The sequence below is a fragment of the Pseudoliparis swirei genome, chromosome 12 (assembly GCF_029220125.1).
Source record: "Pseudoliparis swirei isolate HS2019 ecotype Mariana Trench chromosome 12, NWPU_hadal_v1, whole genome shotgun sequence".
Classification (NCBI taxonomy): domain Eukaryota; kingdom Metazoa; phylum Chordata; class Actinopteri; order Perciformes; family Liparidae; genus Pseudoliparis; species Pseudoliparis swirei.
This window is the reverse complement of record NC_079399.1, coordinates 623,496-645,995: the sequence shown is the minus strand read 5'-3', so window position 1 is coordinate 645,995 and position 22,500 is coordinate 623,496. Positions and strand designations below refer to the sequence as shown.

At 54.4% G+C, this 22,500-nt stretch overlaps 2 protein-coding genes across 6 annotated transcripts in view; one reads left to right on the top strand and one right to left on the bottom strand.

Annotated features, from left to right (window-relative positions):
- Positions 1-22,500, bottom strand: part of mthfd1a (methylenetetrahydrofolate dehydrogenase (NADP+ dependent) 1a, methenyltetrahydrofolate cyclohydrolase, formyltetrahydrofolate synthetase) — a 126,488-nt gene that overhangs the window by 62,542 nt on the left and 41,446 nt on the right. The window lies entirely within an intron of this gene.
- cep170bb (centrosomal protein 170Bb) overlaps positions 1-22,500 on the top strand; it is a 25,514-nt gene that overhangs the window by 1,238 nt on the left and 1,776 nt on the right. For 2 of the 4 annotated variants that reach the window (XM_056427970.1, XM_056427971.1), the window contains exons 3-12: positions 5,525-6,007; positions 6,069-7,054; positions 7,451-7,627; positions 7,806-7,920; positions 8,283-10,007; positions 10,623-10,863; positions 10,952-11,108; positions 21,510-21,647; positions 22,127-22,215; positions 22,356-22,449. In XM_056427970.1, coding sequence (XP_056283945.1) covers positions 5,525-6,007; positions 6,069-7,054; positions 7,451-7,627; positions 7,806-7,920; positions 8,283-10,007; positions 10,623-10,863; positions 10,952-11,108; positions 21,510-21,647; positions 22,127-22,215; positions 22,356-22,449 — 4,205 coding nt within the window. The remainder of the gene's footprint in view (positions 1-5,524; positions 6,008-6,068; positions 7,055-7,450; positions 7,628-7,805; positions 7,921-8,282; positions 10,008-10,622; positions 10,864-10,951; positions 11,109-21,509; positions 21,648-22,126; positions 22,216-22,355; positions 22,450-22,500) is intronic. The other 2 variants (XM_056427973.1, XM_056427972.1) reach the window with 2 other exon arrangements.

The following is a 22,500-nucleotide window of genomic DNA, read 5'->3' as shown; positions in this document are numbered from 1 at the left end:
GATGAGGTTCCTCTAGGAGCCTCAGAGATAGAGTAAGGAGATGAGGTTCCTCTAGGAGCCTTAGAGATAGAGTAAGGAGATGAGGTTCCTCTAGGAGCCTTAGAGATAGAGTAAGGAGATGAAGTTCCTCTAGGAGCCTTAGAGATAGAGTCAGGAGATGAGGTTCCTCTAGGAGCCTTAGAGATAGAGGAAGGAGATGAGGTTCCTCTAGGAGCCTTAGAGATAGAGTAAGGAGATGAGGTTCCTCTAGGAGCCTTAGAGATAGAGTAAGGAGATGAGGTTCCTCTAGGAGCCTTAGAGATAGAGGAAGGAGATGAGGTTCCTCTAGGATCCTTAGAGATAGAGGAGATGAGGTTCCTCTAGGAGCCTTAGAGATAGAGTAAGGAGATGAGGTTCCTCTAGGAGCCTTAGAGATAGAGGAAGGAGATGAGGTTCCTCTAGGAGCCTTAGAGATAGAGGAAGGAGATGAGGTTCCTCTAGGATCCTTAGAGATAGAGGAGATGAGGTTCCTCTAGGAGCCTTAGAGATAGAGTAAGGAGATGAGGTTCCTCTAGGAGCCTTAGAGATAGAGTAAGGAGATGAGGTTCCTCTAGGAGCCTCAGAGATAGAGTAAGGAGATGAGGTTCCTCTGTAGGAGCCTTAGAGATAGAGGAAGGAGATGAGGTTCCTCTAGGAGCCTTAGAGATAGAGGAAGGAGATGAGGTTCCTCTAGGAGCCTTAGAGATAGAGGAAGGAGATGAGGTTCCTCTAGGAGCCTTAGATTTCAAGATTCAAGATGTTTTATTTGTCACATACACACACAGGGTGTGCAGTGAAATGAAAGTGGCAATGCTCAGCAGGAATGTGCAAGGGCAACAAGTACACACTATTTACAAATAAAAAACAACACAATATTTACAGTAAGTGTGTGTGTGTGTGTGTGTGCCTAAGAGGGGCAGTTGTGTGGGTCTATGTGGGGGTCCTGGTGAGGTCGGAGTTCACAGTCCTGATGGCCTGAGGAAAGAATCTCAGTCTCTCTGTTCTTGCAGCGTGATCACGGAGGCGCCTGCCTGACCGCAGCAGCTGAAACAGTCTGTTGTTGGGGTGGTGAGGATCCTTCATGATCCTGCCGGCTCTGGTTCTGCACCTCCTGGTGTACAAGTCCTGCAGGGTGGGGAGTGTAGTTCAATAGTGCGTTCAGCCGAATGCACTACTCTCTGCAGAGCCTTCCTGTCCTGAGAGCGGAGCAGTTGCCAAACCAGGCTGTGATGCTTCCTGTCAGGACGCTCTCTACAGCTCCAGAGTAGAAGGACTGAAGGATCCTCTGGGAAACTTTTAATTTCCTCAGCTGCCTGAGGTGGTAGAGGCGCTGCCTTGCCTTTCTCACCAGAGTGTCTGTGTTCGTTGACCATGTCAGATCCTCGGTGATGTGGACTCTCAGGTATTTATACCCGCTCACCCTCTCCACAGTAGTCCCGTTAATCCCCAGTGGTGAGTACGTCCTCTGTTGTTGTACCCTCCTAAAGTCCACAATCAGCTCCTTAGTTTTGGTGACATTCATGATGAGGCTGTTGTCCTGGCACCAGAGTGACAGATCAGCAACTTCCTCCAGGTAGGCCTTCGCCGTTGTCGGAGATCAGGCCCACCACCACTGTGTCATCCGCAAACTTGATGATGGTGTTGAGCTGAACCTGGCCACACAGTCATGTGTGCTCAGGGAGTAGAGTAAGGGGCTGAGGACGCAACCCTGGCGGATCCTGAGTTCAGTTTGAGTGATTTGGAGGTGTGTCTGCCCACCCTGACTAGCTGTGGCCTGGCTGTCAGGAAGTGCAGGATCCAAGCACACAGGGGTGTTCAGTCCCAGCTCAATCAGCTTGCCGGCCAGTCTGGAGGGGACTATGGTGTTGTAGCCTGAACTATAATCAATGAACAGGAGTCTCACATAGCCCCTCTGGCTGTCCAGATGAGAGAGTGTGGTGTGCAGTACCTGGGAGACAGCATCATCCGTGGATCTGTTTGGGCGATAAGCAAACTGCAGCGGGTCCATGGAGGAAGGAGGAAGGCGAGATGTAGTCCTTTATCAGCCTCTCAGCATTTCATGACCACCGAGGTGAGGGCCACCGGTCGGTAGTCATTCATACATGCTGGAGAAGCATTCTTGGGCACAGGGACAATAGTGGATCTCTTGAAGCAGGCGGGGACCACGGACTCAGCCAGGAGAGGTTGAATATTGTGGTGAACACTGGAGCTAGCTGATTAGCACAGGTCTTCAGTACCGCCCAGATATGCCATCTGGACCTGCAGCTTTCCTGGTGTTCACCCTCAACAGAGCCCTCCTCACACTGTGCTCGGTCACAGAGAGTGTGTGTTCATCCCCAGCGGTAGAACTCACCTCGGCTACGCTTAACGGTGTTGTTGTTAGTCGGTGTGCTAGCGCAGTTGTTGCTAGCCTCAAACCGTGCATAAAATGAGTTCAGGTCGCCCGCTTGGGATGCGCCGCACTCACCATTGCGCCGGGTCTGCTCTGCTAGTCTGTGATAGTCCGTAGCCGCTGCCATAGCCGCCTGGTGGCACGCTGCTCCATCTGTGATTCCACTCTGTCGCGGTACCTCTCTTGGCTTCCTTCACCGCCTCCTCAGTCCATAGACCGCTGCCTTGTACTCGTCCATGTTGCCGGATACAAGACCGGAGTTATAGGCAGCAGTACGGGCGCTCACAGCTTCACGGATGGATCTATCAACCCACGGCTTTTGGTTAGGAAAGACCCTAACTTTTACCGTGGGGACGATGGTGTCCTTAGCGTTGCTATGAGGCTCATTGCTACTTCCAAGAACTCGCTGACGCCACTGGAACTGGATTGGATCATGTCCCAGTCGACGACACGCAGAGCGCCCTGTAGCTCAGCCTCTGATTGGTCAGACCACCGCCACGTTCCTCGTCACTACCGCTTCCGCGCGATCTTTGTCGGCGGAAGCAGAAAAATGGCGGCATGGTCTGATTTGCCGAACGGAGGAGAGAGACAGCCTTGTAGCCTCTCTTGAATGGCGTGTAGCAGTGGTCCAACGTTCTTTCCCTCTGGTAGCACACGTAATGTGCTGGTGAAAGTTCGCATGACTTTTTAGGTTTGCCCTGTTAAAGTCCCCAGCCACCACCACAGCCGCCGGGATACTTGTTCTGATGCCGACATAACACATCATGTAGGTCCGATAGTGCTACGTCGGTGTCCGCTTGTGGTGGAAATGTACGGCTGTGGTGATGACCGAGCTGAACTCCGGGGAAGGTAGAATGGACGGCATGAGATCGCCAGATGTTCCAGGTTCGGGCAGCAGGAACGAGAAAGAGTCTTAATGTTCTTGGGGTCGCACCACATGTTGTTCGTCATGAAGCAGACCCTCCACCCTTAGATTTACCAGACTCTTCCGTTCTGTCTGCACGGAAAACAGAGAAGGACTCGGTTGGGCATATGACTCGATCCGCACCAGCGGGGTCAGCCAAGTTTCCGCCAGACAAAAGATGTTACAGTCCTCATGTCCTGTTGGAATCTGATCCTGCCCTAACATCATCCATCTTATTTTCCAGAGACTGGACGTTAGCAAGAAGGATGCTGGGCAGAGGTGGACGGTGGGCTTGAACTCTCAGTCTGTTCCGACTCCGCCCGCTTCCTCGATGTTTTCGCTGCCTCCCGTAGTAGCGGCTCCACTGTTGTTGATGTGGTTCGCTCGTACGATCTCGGCCGGCCACGCTGGATCGATGGAAAAAGTGGACAAAAACCCTTGTTTTGCGCAAAAGTTTATGTCCAAAAGTGTGCTGCGGTCGTATGTTGTTAGTGCCGATGTGTTTGTGGCAAAGAAAACATTAAAAATAAACACAAAAACTAAAAGAGCGCACAATCTCCGCGGAGCTACCTCGACGGCGTCTGGACACAGCCGCGCCATCCAGAGGTCCACTGGACATGACCAGAGCCTCCACTGGACATGACCAGAGGTCCACTGGTCATGACCAGAGCCTCCACTGGACATGACCAGAGCCTCCACTGCACATGACCAGAGCCTCCACTGGTCATGACCAGAGCCTCCACTGGACATGACCAGAGCCTCCACTGGTCATGACCAGAGCCTCCACTGGACATGACCAGAGGTCCACTGGACATGACCAGAGGTCCACTGGTCATGACCAGAGCCTCCACTGCACATGACCAGAGCCTCCACTGGACATGACCAGAGCCTCCACTGGACATGACCAGAGCCTCCACTGGACATGACCAGAGCCTCCACTGGTCCTGACCAGAGCCTCCACTGGACATGACCAGAGGTCCACTGGTCATGACCAGAGCCTCCACTGGACATGACCAGAGGTCCACTGGACATGACCAGAGCCTCCACTGCACATGACCAGAGCCTCCACTGGACATGACCAGAGCCTCCACTGGACATGACCAGAGGTCCACTGGTCATGACCAGAGCCTCCACTGGTCATGACCAGAGCCTCCACTGGACATGACCAGAGCCTCCACTGGACATGACCAGAGCCTCCACTGGTCATGACCAGAGCCTCCACTGGACATGACCAGAGCCTCCACTGGTCATGACCAGAGCCTCCACTGGACATGACCAGAGGTCCACTGGACATGACCAGAGGTCCACTGGACATGACCAGAGGTCCACTGGTCATGACCAGAGCCTCCACTGGACATGACCAGAGCCTCCACTGGACATGACCAGAGCCTCCACTGGTCCTGACCAGAGCCTCCACTGGACATGACCAGAGCCTCCACTGCACATGACCAGAGCCTCCACTGGACATGACCAGAGCCTCCACTGGACATGACCAGAGGTCCACTGGTCATGACCAGAGCCTCCACTGGTCATGACCAGAGCCTCCACTGGACATGACCAGAGCCTCCACTGGACATGACCAGAGCCTCCACTGGTCATGACCAGAGCCTCCACTGGTCATGACCAGAGCCTCCACTGGACATGACCAGAGCCTCCACTGCACATGACCAGAGCCTCCACTGGTCATGACCAGAGCCTCCACTGGACATGACCAGAGCCTCCACTGGACATGACCAGAGCCTCCACTGGTCATGACCAGAGCCTCCACTGGTCATGACCAGAGCCTCCACTGGACATGACCAGAGCCTCCACTGGTCCTGACCAGAGCCTCCACTGGACATGACCAGAGCCTCCACTGGACATGACCAGAGCCTCCACTGGACATGACCAGAGCCTCCACTGGACATGACCAGAGCCTCCACTGGACATGACCAGAGCCTCCACTGGTCATGACCAGAGCCTCCACTGGACATGACCAGACGTGTCCAGTGGACACATGAAACCACACATTGTCCCCAGAGACACCAGCCGACGGCCTCATGAAGCAGCATCGAGAGGCATCTCTGCCTGCTCCTTGTCCTGTGGTGAGACCACCGCTGGACAAGGGTGTGATGGAGGTGACAGGGACGTTGAACTGGATCACAGAGAAACGGTCCTTAATAAAGGAAGCCGAGCCTTATTATTCGTCTGATTACTCTTCGATGTTTCAGAACTGCAGAGAGACCTGTTGGTGGATCCGGACTGTACCGGATCCCTGCCAGATCCTTTCCCTCCGTACCACCGTGAGCCCAGCTACTTTGAGATCCCCACTAAGGACTCCCAGCGGCCGAAGACCTCGGGGGCGGAGCTTCACGAGATCCCCACCAAGGACACGGACACACCACGAGCCCCGCCCCCCCCGACGCCGCCCGCCGTTCAGAGCCACGCCTCCTTCACCATCGAGTTCGACGACTGCATGCCCGGCAAGATCAAGATCAAAGATCACGTCACCAAGTTCTCCACCCGCCAGAGGAAGCAGCCGGCTCCACCCGACACCCCCGTCGCCGCCACGCCGACAGACGTGATGTCGGCCGAGAGCAAGGTGGCCGACTGGCTGGTCCACAGCGGCGTGGGCGCGATGGGGAGGCGCCCGCCGAGCGAAGACGCCTCCAGCACCAAGAGCGACCTCGCCGTCAGCGCCAAGACGCTCAGAGGTCAGTCGGCGCCTCCGGGGTTAACGAGGCGGCGCGACTAACCGCGTTCTCTCGTCCTCAGGTCACCGTCATGACGATGGAACCCAGAGCGACTCAGAGGACCCGCTTCTCCAAGGGGGGAGGAGTCACCACTCCATCCAATCGGAGCAGTCCGAGGCGTCGCAGCGGACGATCCGATCGGGGCCGCCTCCGGTATCGCGTTCCTCTCCACCCGGATCGGCCCCTGAGCGACCTCTGTCCCAGAGTCCTGCTCAGGACCGGTCCCCCGAGCACCTCCCCCAGCAGGCCTTCATCATCGAGTTCTTCGACGACAACCCGCGCAAAAAGCGCTCGCAGTCCTTCACGCACAACCCCGCCCACGCCGACTCGTACTCCGCCCTGAAGGCCAAGCTGGAGCGCCGGAAAGGCGGCGAGAGGCCGGCGTCCGTGCACGGCCACATCCCTCCCACCCAGCAGGTGACGGTTCCCCTGAAGGGTCAAGGCCAGGGTGGCCCCCAGAGATCCAGCTCTCTGAAGAGGGAGAAGACCGATGGGGGTGTGGCCTCCTCTGGTTCCTCTCCTCGCTCCTCCTCGGTTATCGCCAGCAGACCCTTCGGCAGTGTCGGGAAGAAGTCCAAGCTCGCCCAGGAGTTCGCTGCTGAATTCCTGAAGGATTCTGTTGGACGAGATTCTTCCCCAACGAGGGACAAGATGTCCCCTCCCCCGATGCCAGTGATGGCGTCGCCGCCTCGTGCAAGAATGCCTTCCCCCCAAGAATCCCCGGCACCTTCCTCAGTCTCCTATCCCACTTCCCCCTTGCCGCCTCCAGTCATGTCAAAGTCCTCCACCCCCCCCCATGCTGCTGTCCAGAGCGCTTCTCCGGCCCACTCCTCAGGGCCTCCCATGGCCCCCATGCTGCCCCAGGGCATCCGGGCAGAAGACCCCAAAGCTTCCCAGAGGATGATGAGGAACGAGGAGGACGACAGCCTGAGCGATGCGGGGACCTACACCATCGAGACCGAGTCGCAGGACCAGGAGGTGGAGGAAGCTCGCAACATGATCGACCAGGTGAAGCCCAGTGGTTGTCTTCTGAAGCAGCTCCCGATGTCACCGGGTCAGCTCTGACCGGTTCTCCTGTAGTCCTGTTGTAACGTCAGTCCAGACGTCCCTCTGGTCTGGTCTCTGTTGGGGGTCGCGGTAAAGACTTTTTTTGTATCATAATATCCAAATAAGTGACAAACCTGTACATTTATACTTCCCCTTCTCCAAATGGTCAGTCCACAATGGTCAATATAAACATGGTTTGAACTGCAGAAAAGGAGAAATACAAATATGTTCATGTGAGGTGCTTCAATAGAAAGTGTTCTAAAGGCTTCAGGGATGCATGACACCTCTTGTCCTTCTGGCTCCTTCCTGTTGCCGTGACCCTGCCCCCGGCCTCATGCATGCCCTGTGCTCTGACAGGTGTTTGGTGTCCTCGACTCTCCAGAGTACAGTGGTGTGAACACAGGAGTGTATAGACCTGTAATAAATGATGGCAAGGATGAGCAAGCTAACCTGCCTAGCGATGGTAGCACTGTGGACCCATTGCATGGCTTTATCCCAGCTGCTATCAGCGGCCCCCCAACAGGCCCCATACAGGTAAAGAACAAACTGAATCACAACCTGGAACAACACGTGTGTAGCATGTTCTGATCCCAGTGCATGACTCGAGTGTCGTCCTTCCCTCAGATTCTCCCGGTACATCATCCACACTGTCGAGTCTTTGGCCGTATGTTTCTACCGTCCGGTCAAGCTCATCATGTGTTTGGTTTTCTAGGTTCCATCTGCTCAGGCGGGTCTGGAAGGACCCAAGTGGGTTTCCCGTTGGGCCAGTCTGGCAGACAGCTATGCGGACCCTGGATCCACGCCGCCTCAAGGGGAATGTCTGGAAGGTGCCGTTTTATTTGTCTGTGCATCAGAAGACGATATCGACGTGATTTGTTAAGAGTTGGGTATCAAACCCCGTTTCTACCTGCTATTAACCTGAGAGCCATATCCAAAACTATTATGTTAGACTCATTCTAATATTGAGACCAGAAAAGTTGAACCCCGCCCTGGTGCAAGGTGACAATAACACAGAGCTTTAAAAGCACTTCTGACATGGTCCATGTTAGAAAGCAGACCATGTGGACCCCAATGATCTAGTTTTAGTGGGGGCACATTAGTTGAGGATTGGGCCTTGAAACGTTGATTATTAAAAATATAATACAATGTGTATATATGCAACATTTTACTTGAATAACTGTTTCTGTAGATTTGCGCTTCATCAGCCGGTCAATGGGAAATTACAGCTACGATAACTCTGAGTCGGAGTCCAGCCACAGCTCCAGGACAAGAAGGCTGCTTCCCCAGGTGCCTGTAGAGAAGCTGGATCGTGTTCCCCCAAGCATTCTGATCCGCCATGAGCCGTACCAAGTCCAAGAAGCTGTGGACAGAGTCGCCGTCCCTCACCGGCCACAGGACTGCACCCAGCGCCTGTCGGTTCAGGATGATGTGGACCCAGATAGCCTCAGTGACGCCAGCCGCTCGGATGACGGGCCTGTTCTGCAGAACACAAAGAAGAATCGAGCCAGGACCGGATCTGTGTCTCCAGGGCCCGCTGGTCCTCTGTTCAAGGGTCCAGAGAAAGTGTCTCCCTCCTCCAAATCCACCTCCTTCTACATCGGTTCTGAAGACAGTCCAGGCAAACCTGACCAAGCCCGTAGCCTGGTCCAGTCTGAGAGGTCCCGCGACCCCCCGGCAAAACCCCCCCCCACCACCATCCTGATCCGACACCTGAGTGGACATGAACCCAGGAAAACCGGAATCAAAGCCAACAGCTCTGCTCCAAACCTCCAAACACAGGACAAGGATTATATCCCCACTAAAGACAGCTGCATTTCATACATCGTCCGGCAGGAGAGCTTCACCAAAGCCCAGTCCAGCGACACCGTCCAGATGAAGAAGCTTCCCCACATCTTCAGCCACCCGTCCATCAGAGATATGGAGCAGAGGAGGGAGACCATCAAGGACCCACAGTCCTTCCTTCAGGAGGCCGAGGGAACTATGTCCTCTCTGGACTCCAAGTTCCCCTCGTCCGGCTCCGGTCGTAGCTCAAAGAAAGGAGGCTCCTCCACCCACATGGACGACTCTCTCTCTGGTGAGTCGGATGTGGACACAGAGTCCACCGTGAGCCAGGTGAGTAGTAAGAACGTTCCAATCAGCTCTGCTTCCAAAAAGCGTCCTGCCATCAGCAGCCTCCAAAAGGAAAAGTCCTCTTTCAGCCCCGCCGTCCAACAGAAGGGACGGCAGCTTTCAGCCCGTGAACGTCTCTCTGAGAAACGCCGAAACCAGACGACGACGGACACATCGAGCAAGGCAGAGGCAGCGAAGCGCTTCCAGATGCGCCGCAGTGCAGGAAACCGCGGATCTCTGTATCTGTCAGAGGGCAAGCAGGGTTCTGGTCCGCACAGGACCGAAACAACACTATCTGACCATGAGATGTCCCGTCCGTCCAGCCGCAGCAAGAAACTCATCATTCAGAAAGAAGACAATGGAAAGTCGCCCAAGACGGCAACACATCAGATTTTGATGCGGTCCAACAGCCTGTCGGCACCGCGGCCGACTCGGGCCTCCATGCTCCGCCGAGCACGCCTGGGTGAGACTTCGGATAATGAAGGTGCTGAGACTGACCGGGGTTCCCAGAATTCGGACCATACCACCGCACCCTCCAAAGCGTCCGCCGATGGGAAGAAGCTGTCCAGGCTGGACATCCTCGCGATGCCCAGGAAGAGAACCGGCTCCTTCACGACTCCCAGTGACACCGAGACGTCCTCCACGGGCCGCTCTGGCGTCTCCAATCGCAACTCTGAGTCCGTCATCACCGCCCGGAAGACATCTGGGGGCGACGCCCGCCAGGCAGCTAGCAAAGCAGGTGGAGCTTTGGGGAAGCAGGTGCTGACCCGTACCCGGTCCAGCGGAGCCAAGTACCCCACCGCCAGTGAGTCCTGGCGAGAGTTTTATACTGTCGACATTCCTCATCTTTTCTGGTCATTTCTTGTCACTGCTCCTTCTCTTCATATCTGCGTCGGCATGTCTTGAGTTCCTCTTAACATCTGTCCGATGTCATTTCTGATGAGGAAAAAATTAAACTTAGTCTTACAAAATATATGAAATATTATTTAACATACAATGACGATGATCATGATTAAATTAAATATCAAAAATTGTCATTCAATCTCGGGAACATTTAAAGTATTTTGATGCAGTAAATTGACAAACTCTTTCACGACTACATGACAGACATGAAGACAATCTGGCCTTTTACTGTTTCTATCCCTGCTGCTGTTGCCATGGAAACACAGCTCACCAGCATCGGTCCGTGCCGTCTCCATCATGTTTCAAATAAAGATGCGACTCCACGCATAATCCCGGAATCACAGAACACGTCAAAGCAATGTTAGGACGTTGTAGTTGTACTGAATTCTCATGACGATCATGATTTAATCTTTTGAATTAATCACAAATGCAGAAAGTGTGTTTCCAGCTCCCCCAAACAGACCTGAGAACGGTTGAGCTTCTTCTGTAAAATGAACACAAATCTAAATATTTCCAGGTTCCCGTTGCAGACAGAAGGGCTCAGACTTCTCTTCATCCTCTGAGGAAGAATACGAGGCAAGTGTAGGGAACGCCAAAGCCAAGCGCTCCTCCCATCCCTCCACTTCCTCCCAGACGCCACGCCACCGGATGGCTGCCACCCGATCCAAGTCTGTCTCCCTGGAGATGGAGGAGGGCGAGGACCAGAGCGAGGTCGACCCATATCAAAACTGGTCCACGCACAGCGTGGAGATTGCCAAGTAAAAACAACAATGACCTCGATGTTCAATTAAAACTGTCGTTCTTTCCCGGCACAGCCAAACCTTCATGTCTGTGTTTCCTCGGCAGGCTAAGCCAGGACCTGGCCAAAGATCTGGCCATCCTGGCAAAGGAAATCCATGATGTGGCTGGGGACGGAGACTCGCCAAGCTGCGACATGGGCACCACCACCTCGCCCAGTTCTCTGCCAAACACACCGGCCTCCACCATCTCTACCAGGGAGGAGGTGGGCAACGCTGCACGGAAGAAACACAAACACAAACACCACAACCACCACCACAACCACCACCACCACAACCACCATCACCACAACCACAACCACCACCACCACCACCACAACCACCACCACCACAACCACCATCACCACAACCACAACCACCACCACCACCACAACCACCACAACCACCACCACAACCACCACAACCACCACCACCACCACCACCACCACAACCACCACCAACCACCACCACCACCACAACCACCACAACCACCACAACCACCACTACCACCATCACCACCACCACCACCATCACCACAACCACCACCACCACCATCACCACAACCACCCACCACCACCACCACCACCACAACAACCACCACAACCACAACCACCACCACAACCACCACCACCACAACCACCATCACCACCACCACCACCACAACCACCACCACCACCACCACAACCACCACCACCACCACCATCACCACAACCACAACCACCACCACCACAACCACCACCACCACAACCACCACCATCACCACCACCACCATCACCACAACCACAACCACCACCACCACCACCATCACCACCACCACCATCACCACAACCACCACCACCACCACCACAACCACCACCACCACCACCACCACCACCACCATCACCACAACCACAACCACCACCACCACAACCACCACCACCACCACCACAACCACCACCACCACCACCACCACCACCACAACCACAACCACCACCACAACCACCACAACCACAACCACCACCACCACAACCACCACCACCACCACCACCACCACCACCACCACAACCACCACCACCACAACCACCACAACCACAACAACCACCACCACCACCACAACCACCACCACCACCACAACCACCACCACCACAACCACCACAACCACCACAACCACCACCACCACCACCACAACCACCACCACCACCACCACCACAACCACCACCACCACCACCACCACCACAACCACCACAACCACAACAACCACCACCACCACCACAACCACCATCACCAGCACCACAACCACCACCACCACCACCACAACCACAACCACCACAACCACAACCACCACCACAACCACAACCACCATCACCACAACCACACCACCAACCACCACCACCACAAATCCACCACCACCACCACCACCACAACCACCACAACCACCACAACCACCACCACCACAACCACAACCACCACCACCACAACCACCACCACCACCACCACCACCACTACCACCACTAGCACCACAACCACAACCACCACCACCACCAGAAACACAACCAGAAACCACAACAACCACCACCACCACCACAACCACCACCACCACCACCACAACCACCACCACCACAACCACCACCACCACAACCACCACAACAACCACCACCACAACCACCACCACCACCACCACAACCACCACAACCACCACAACCACAACCACCACCACCACCACCACCACAACCACCACCACAACCACCACCACCACCACCACCACCACAACCACCACCACCACAACCACCACAACCACCACCACCACCACCACAACCACAACCACCACCATCACCACAACCACCACAACCACCACCACCACCACCACCACAACCACCACCACCACCACCACCACAACCACCACCACCACCACCACCACCACCACCACCACCACAACCACCACCACCACAACCACCACCACCACCACCACAACCACCACCACCACCACCACCACAACCACAACCACCACAACCACCACCACAACCACCACCACAACCACAACCACCACCACCACAACCACCACAACCACCACAACCACCACCACCACCACCACAAACCACCACCACCACCACCACAACCACCACAACCACCACAACCACCACCACAACCACTACAACTACCACCACCACCACAACCACCACCACCACCACCACCACCACAACCACCACCACCACCACAACCACCACCACCACCACCACAACCACCACCACCACCACCACAACCACCACCACCACAACCACCACCACCACCACCACCACCACAACCACCACCACCACAACCACCACAACGACCACAACCACCACAACCACCACCACCACAACCACCACCACAACCACCACAACCACCACCACCACCACCACCACCACAACCACCACAACCACCACAACCACCACAACCACCACCACCACCACCACCACAACCACCACAACCACAACCACCACAACCACCACAACCACCACCACCACCACAACCACCACAACCACCACCACCACAACCACCACCACCACAACCACCACCACCACCACCACAACCACCACAACCACCACCACAACAACCACCACCACCACAACCACAACCACAACCACCACCACCACCACCACAACCACCACAACCACAACCACCACCACCACCACCACCACCACAACCACCACAACCACCACAACCACAAACACCACCACCACCACAACCACCACCACCACCACAACCACCACCACCACAACCACCACCACAACCACCACCACCACCACCACCACCACAACCACCACCACCACAACCACCACCACCACCACCACAACCACCACCACCACCACCACCACAACCACCACCACCACCACAACCACCACAACCACCACCACCACCACCACCACCACAACCACCACCACCACCACCACCACCACAACCACCACCACCACCACAACCACCACAACCACAACCACCACCACCACCACAACCACCACAACCACCACCACAACCACCACAACCACCACCACCACCACAACCACCACCACCACAACCACCACCACCACCACCACAACCACCACCACCACCACCACCACAACCACCACCACAACCACCACAACCACAACCACCACCACCACCACCACCACAACCACCACCACCACAACCACCACCACCACCACCACAACCACCACCACCACCACAACCACCACAACCACCACCACCACAACCACCATCACCACAACCACCACCACCACAACCACAACCACCACCACAACCACCACCACAACCACCACCACCACAACCACAACCACCACCACAACCACCACAACCACCACAACCACCACAACCACCACCACCACCACCACCACCACAACCACCACCACCACCACCACAACCACCACCACCACAACCACCACCACCACCACCACCACTACCACCACCACAACCACCACCACTACCACAACCACCACCACAAACACAACCACAACCACCACCACCACCACCACAACCACCACCACCACAACCACCACCACAAACACAACCACCACCACAACCACCACCACAAACACAACCACCACCACAAACACAACCACAACCACCACCACAAACACAACCACCACCACCACAAACACAACCACCACCACAAACACAACCACCACAACCACCACCACCACAACCACCACCACCATCACCACCACAACCACCACCACAACCACAACCACCACCACCACCACCACCACAACCACAACAACCACCACCACCATCACCACCACCACAACCACCACCACCACAACCACAACCACCACAACCACCACCACCACCACCACCACAACCACCACAACCACCACCACCACCACAACAACCACCACCACTACAACCACAACCACCACCACAACCACCACCACCATCACCAGCACCACCAACACAACCACCACCACAACCACAACCACCATCACCACAACCACCACCACCACAACCACCACCACCACAACCACCACCACCACCACCACCACCACCATCACCACAACCACAACCACCACCACCACAACCACCATCACCACAACCACCACCACCACAACCACCACAACCACCACCACAACCACCACAACCACCACAACCACCACAACCATCACCACAACCACAACCACCACCACACCACAACCACCACCACCACCACAACCACCACCACCACCACCACCACAACCACCACCACCACCACAACCACCACCACCACCACAACCACAACCACCACCACAACCACCATCACCACAACCACCACCATCACCACAACCACAACCACCACCACAACCACAACCACCACCACCACCACAACCACCACCACAACCACCACCACCATCACCACAACCACCACCACAACCACTACCACCACCACAACCACCACCACCACCACCACAACCACAACCACCACCACCACCACAACCACCACAACCACAACCACAACCACCACCACCACAACCAATACATAACCACCACAACCACCACCACAACCACCACCACAAACACAACCACCACAACCACCACAACCACAACCACCACCACAACCACAACCACAACAACCACCACAACCACCGCCACAACCACCACCACAACAACCACCACCACCACCACCACCACCACCACAACCACAACCACCACAACCACAACCACCACCACAACCACAACCACAACAACCACCACAACCACCGCCACAACCACCACCACAACCTACACACCACCACCACCACCACCACCACAACCACAACCACCACCAAACCACCACCACACACCACCACACCAACCACCACCACCACAACCACCACCACAACCACAACCACCACCACCACAACCACCACAACCACCACAACCACCACCACCACAACCACCACAACCACCACCACCACAACCACCACCACCACCACCACAACCATCACCACCATCACCACTACCATGACCACTACCACAACCACCACCAGCACCACCACAACCACCACAACCACCACCACACACCACAACCACCACCACCACCACCACCCAACCAACCCACACCCACCACCACCACAACCACCACCACCACCACCACAACCACCACCACCACCACAACCACAACCACAACCACCACAACCACCACCACCACAACCACCATCACCACAACCACAACCACCACCACAACCACAACCACCACCATCACCACAACCACAACCACCACCACCACCACAACCACCACCACCACCACCACCACAACCACCACCACCACCACCACCATCACCACAACCACCACCACAACCACCACAACCACAACCACCACAACCACTACCACCACTACAACCACCACCACTACCACAAACACAACCACCACCACCACAACCATCACCACCACAACCACAACCACCACCACAACCACCACAACCACAACCACCACAACCACCACAACCACCACCACCACAACCACCACAACCACCACAACCACAACCACCACCACAACCACCACAACCACCACAACCACAACCACCACAACCACCACCACCACCACAACCACCACCACCACAACCACCACCACCACAACCACAACCACCACCACAACCACAACCACAACCACCACCACAACCACCACAACCACAACCAACCACCATCACCACAACCACCACCACCACAACCACCACAACCACAACCACCACCACAACCACAACCGCAACCACCACACCCACAACCACAACAACCACCACCACCACCACCACCACAACCCCAACAACCACCACCACCACAACCAATAACCACCACCACAACCACCAACAACCACAAACCACCACAACCACCACCACAACCACCACCACCACCACCACCATCACTTAACCACAACCACCACCACCACCACCACCACCACCACAACCACCAACAACCACCACAACCACCACCACCACAACCACCACCACAACCACCACAACTACCACATCACCACCACCACCACCACCACCACCACAACCACCACCATAACCACCACAACCACAACAACCACACCATAACCACCACCACCACCATAACCACCACCACAACCCACCACCAACCAACCACCACAACCACAACCACCACAACCACACCACAACCACCAACCACCACCACCACCAATAACCACCAATAACCACCACCACCACCACAACCAATAACCACAACCAACACCAATAACCACCACCACCATCACCACAACCACAACACCACAACCACCACAACCACCACCACCACAACCACCACAACCACCACCACCACAACAACCACCACCACCACCACCACCACAACCCCAACAACCACTACAACTACCACCACCACAACCACGACTACAACCACTACAACTACCACTACAACCACCACCACCACAACCACCACAACCACCACAACGACCACAACCACAACAACCACTACAACCACAACCACCACAACCACAATAACCACCACTACAACCACCACAACAAGATGAGGTTACCAAAGAAAGTTAGATTGTTTTATGTTGTACCCACGTTTAATGTTTAACAACTGGCATCTGAAGACAACTGATCCCGATCAGCATCAGATATCTAAACAGTCACTAACAGTGTGCTGCTGTTCTACGTCTTCTCAGTTTAAATGGTTAGAAAAACATGTTGGCCTCTTTTTTTCGTTCAGACTATCATCTCTCTGATATTCAAAACATCGAAGTGTGCCGTGAGGAAACACTTTTCTGCGGTTAGTTCCAGGTTGCAGGATGATTGTCTGGAGCTTCTTCATGCTTTGGATTCTCATGATGCATTTCTCTGTTGTGCTGCTCAGAGGCCATCCTCTCCATACCTCTGTGGTGTCTTATTCTGACTCATTACTGCTCCTGCAGTGTGGTTGGTTCCCCTCCATCATGCCCCTCCCGTCACTAAACACTCCCCTCTCCAGTGTTGGACTTTTCTTATGTTTGTCTGATTGAGTGGTTTGGTATGAAAGTGTATTAATCACAAAACCACTGAGTGAACTCAGAACAAATCCAAGCTGGACTCAGTCTACAGGATCAGGGTGTAGTGGTATGACAACCCAACCCAAACCTACAGGGCTGTACCCAACAAAGCTCTACCCAACCAGATACTACCCAACCAAACACTAACCAACCGGACACTACCCAACCAGGCTCTACCCAACCAGACACTACTCAACCAGATACTACCCAACAATACCAAACCAGACACAACCCAACTAGACACTAACCAACCAAACACTAACCAACCGGACACTAATGTCCACACTCTACCCAACCGAACACTACCCAACCAGGCACTACCGAACCGGACAATACCCAACCAGACACTAACGTCCACACTCTACCCAACCGGACACTACCCAACCGGACACTACCCAACCAAGCTCTACCCAACCAGATACTACCCAACCAGACACAAACCAACCAGACACTAATGTCCACACTCTACCCAACTGGACACTACCCAACTAGACACTACCCAACCGGACACTACCCAACCAGACACTACCCAACCAGACACTACCCAACCAGACATTAACGTCCACACTCTACCCAACTGGACACTACCCAACCGGACACTACCCAACCAGACACTACCCAACCAGACACTACCCAACCAGACACTAATTTGTCCACACTCTACCCAACCGGACACTACCCAACCAGACACTACCCAACCAGACACTACCCAACCAGACACTAACGTCCATCACCCAACTGGACACTACCCAACCAGACACTACCGAACCAGACTCTACCCAACCAGATACTACCCAACCAGACACAAACCAACCAGACACTAACGTCCACACTCTACCCAACCAGACACTACCCAACCAGGCACTACCGAACCGGACAATACCCAACCGGACACTACCAACTGACACTACCCAACCAGACACTATCCAACCAAACTCTACCCAACCGGACATAACCCAACCGGACACTACCCAACCAGGCACTACCCAACCGGACACTACCCAACCGGACACTACCCAACCAGACACTATCCAACTCTAGACACTAACCTTCACACTCAGATACTACCCAACCAGACACAAACCAACCAGACACTACCCAACCACACTCTACTACCAACCAGACACTACCCAACCAGACACTACCCAACCAGACTCTAGGCAACCAGACACTACCCAACCAGACACTAACCAACACACTACCCAACTGGCTACCCAACCGGACACTCAAACCAGACACTACCCAACCAGACACTACCCAAATACTACCCAACCAGACACAAACCAACCAGACACTAACGTCCACACTCTACCCAACTGACACTACCCACCCAACCAGGCACTACCGAACCAGACTCTACCCAACCAGATACTACCCAACCAGACACTAACCAACCAGACACTACAACCACACTCTACCCAACTGGACACTACCCAACCGGACACTACCCAACCAGACACTACCCAACCAGACACTACCCAACGAGACACTACCGCCACTCACCAACCACACTCTACCCAACCTGACTCGACCCAACCAGGCACTACCGAACCAGACTACCCAACCAGATACTACCCAACCAGACACAAACCAACCAGACACTACCCAACTCTACCCAACCAGACACTACCCAACCAGGCACTACCGAACCGGACAATACCCAACCGGACACTACCCAACCAGACACTATCCAACCAAACTCTACCCAACCAGGCACTACCCAACCGGACACTACCCAACCGGACACTACCCAACCAGACACTATCCAACCAAACTCTACCCAACCGGACATAACCCAACCGGACACGACCCAACCAGACACAACCCAACCAGACTCTACCCAACCTGACAATACCCAACGAGAAACTACCCAACGAGACACTTCCCAACCACACTCTACCCAGCCAGACTCTACCCAACCAGACACTACCCAACCACACTCTACCCAACTAGACACTACCCAACCAGACACTACCCAACCAGACACTACCCAACCAGATACTACCCAACCAGACACTAACGTCCACACTACCCAACTGGACACTACCCAACCGGACACTACCCAACCAGACACTACCCAACCAGACACTACCCAACCAGATACTACCCAACCAGACACAAACCAACCAGACACTAACGTCCACACTCTACCCAACTGGACACTACCCAACCGGACACTACCCAACCAGACACTACCCAACCAGACACTACCCAACCAGATACTACCCAACCAGACACAAACCAACCAGACACTAACGTCCACACTCTACCCAACCGGACACTACCCAACCGGACACTACCCAACCAGACACTACCCAACCAGACACTACCCAACGAGACACTACCCAACCACACTCTACCCAACCACACTCTACCCAACCTGACTCGACCCAACCAGGCACTACCGAACCAGACTCTACCCAACCAGATACTACCCAACCAGACACAAACCAACCAGACACTAACGTCCACACTCTACCCAACCAGACACTACCCAACCAGGCACTACCGAACCGGACAATACCCAACCGGACACTACCCAACCAGACACTATCCAACCAAACTCTACTACCGAACCGGACATAACCCAACCGGACACTACCCAACCAGACACTATCCAACCAAACTCTACCCAACCTGACAATACCCAACGAGACACTACCCAACCAGACACTCTTCCCAACCACACTCAGCACCCAACCAGACTACACCAACCAGACACTACCCAACCACACTCTACCGAACCACACTCTACCCAACCAGACTCTACCCAACCAGACTCTACCCAACCAGACTCTACCCAACCAGACACTACCCAACCAGACTCTACCCAACCAGATACTACCAAACCACACTCTACCCAACCAGACTCTACCCAACCAGACACTACCAAACCACACTCTACCCAACCAGACACTACCCAACCACACTCTACCCAACCTGACAATACCCAACGAGAAACTACCCAACCAGACACTTCCCAACCACACTCTACCCAACCAGACTCTACCCAACCAGACTCTACCCAACCAGACTCTACCCAACCAGACACTACCCAACCAGACTCTACCCAACCAGACTCTACCCAACCACACTCTACCCAACCAGACACTACCCAACCAGACTCTACCCAACCAGACTCTACCCAACCAGACTCTACCCAACCAGACACTACCCAACCAGACTCTACCCAACCAGACACTACCCAACCACACTCTACCCAACCAGACTCAACCCAACCAGACACTACCCAACCAGACTCTACCCAACCAGACTCTACCCAACCAGACACTACCCAACCAGACTCTACCCAACCAGACTCTACCCAACCAGACTCTACCCAACCACACTCTACCCAAGCCAAACACTACCCAACTACTACTCTACTCTGCTCTACTCTATTTGACTTTACTCTGTTCTACTGTACTCTACTAGACTCTCATCTATTCTACTCTATTCTGATTTGCTCTCCTCTCCACTCCTCTACTTTACCACACACTGTATTCCAGCAGTACTACACCTCCCTGCATACACCGCTGCCCTCCACCATCGCAGCTGCATGTTGACTTGGTGCATGCGCTCACGGAGCACCGCCTTCATGGCCGGCTGCTCGCTGGTTCAATAACCAATAATCAGTGGTTGGATCACCGAAGCCAGACTCCCTTTACTCTCTTTCCAGCTGGTCCAACATATCCCTGAGGCCAGTTTAAACTACCAGAAGGTTCCTCCAGGTTCTGCTGTCGTCTCGGACCTGGACGCAAACATGAATGAGCCGGAGCCCGGTTCTAAGCAACGCCGTCCGTGGAACCGCGAAGAGGTCACTGTCGAATCCCACTGAGGCTACGTTCACAATGCAGCTCAGCGTTTGTTTTAATGTGCATGTTTTTCAGTGTATAGATTATTACGCAATAGAACTTTACAAACTTAAATCACACTTGACTTCCTAACAGCTCAAATGTTGTCAGCTAGCTAGCTTCTACGCTGTAGTCTGGCTCGTCTGCACCACATGATGTGAGTTACAGACATGTTAGTGGAGCTTCACATGCACAGTGTGTCCACAGGGTGATGCCAGAGGAACATCTAGAGGGAGCAGCAAACAGACAGCTGATACAAATAAATTCAAATAACAACAATTTCCTGAGCTTGCAGTGTGAACAGTTCTTAAATTCATCAAACTTTGCTGCAGTTAGTTTCGGTATGCTGGGAAATCCGGATGTAAACTGCTGTTGATGTCAGAGTTGATGTTGCGTTTCAGACTTATCCGGTTCCTTTTTGTCTCTGAATGAACTCTGGCAGGTGATTCTGGACAACCTGATGCTGAATCCAGTGTCTCAGCTGTCTCAGGCCATCCGGGAGAACACGGAGCAGCTGGCCGAAAAAATGAAGTAAGGGTCCAGGTCCAGTCTTTGGGAGGTTCAGTTTGCATTTGGAGCTCCAGGTCTAGGGAAGGGTCCATTTAATCTACAGGAAGTGGCCCGCTGTGGTTTTGTCTTGCGTTGGTTGTGACCCTGCAGTGTGTTCTCAGGGTTCTGTTCCAGAACAAGGCCGAGGTCTGGGAGGAGATCGAGGCCAAGATCAACGCTGAGAACGAAGTCCCCATCCTGAAAACCTCCAACAAGGTTCTTCTGTAAACTCTGAAACTATGATGAGTAACTGTGGATCTGATGTGA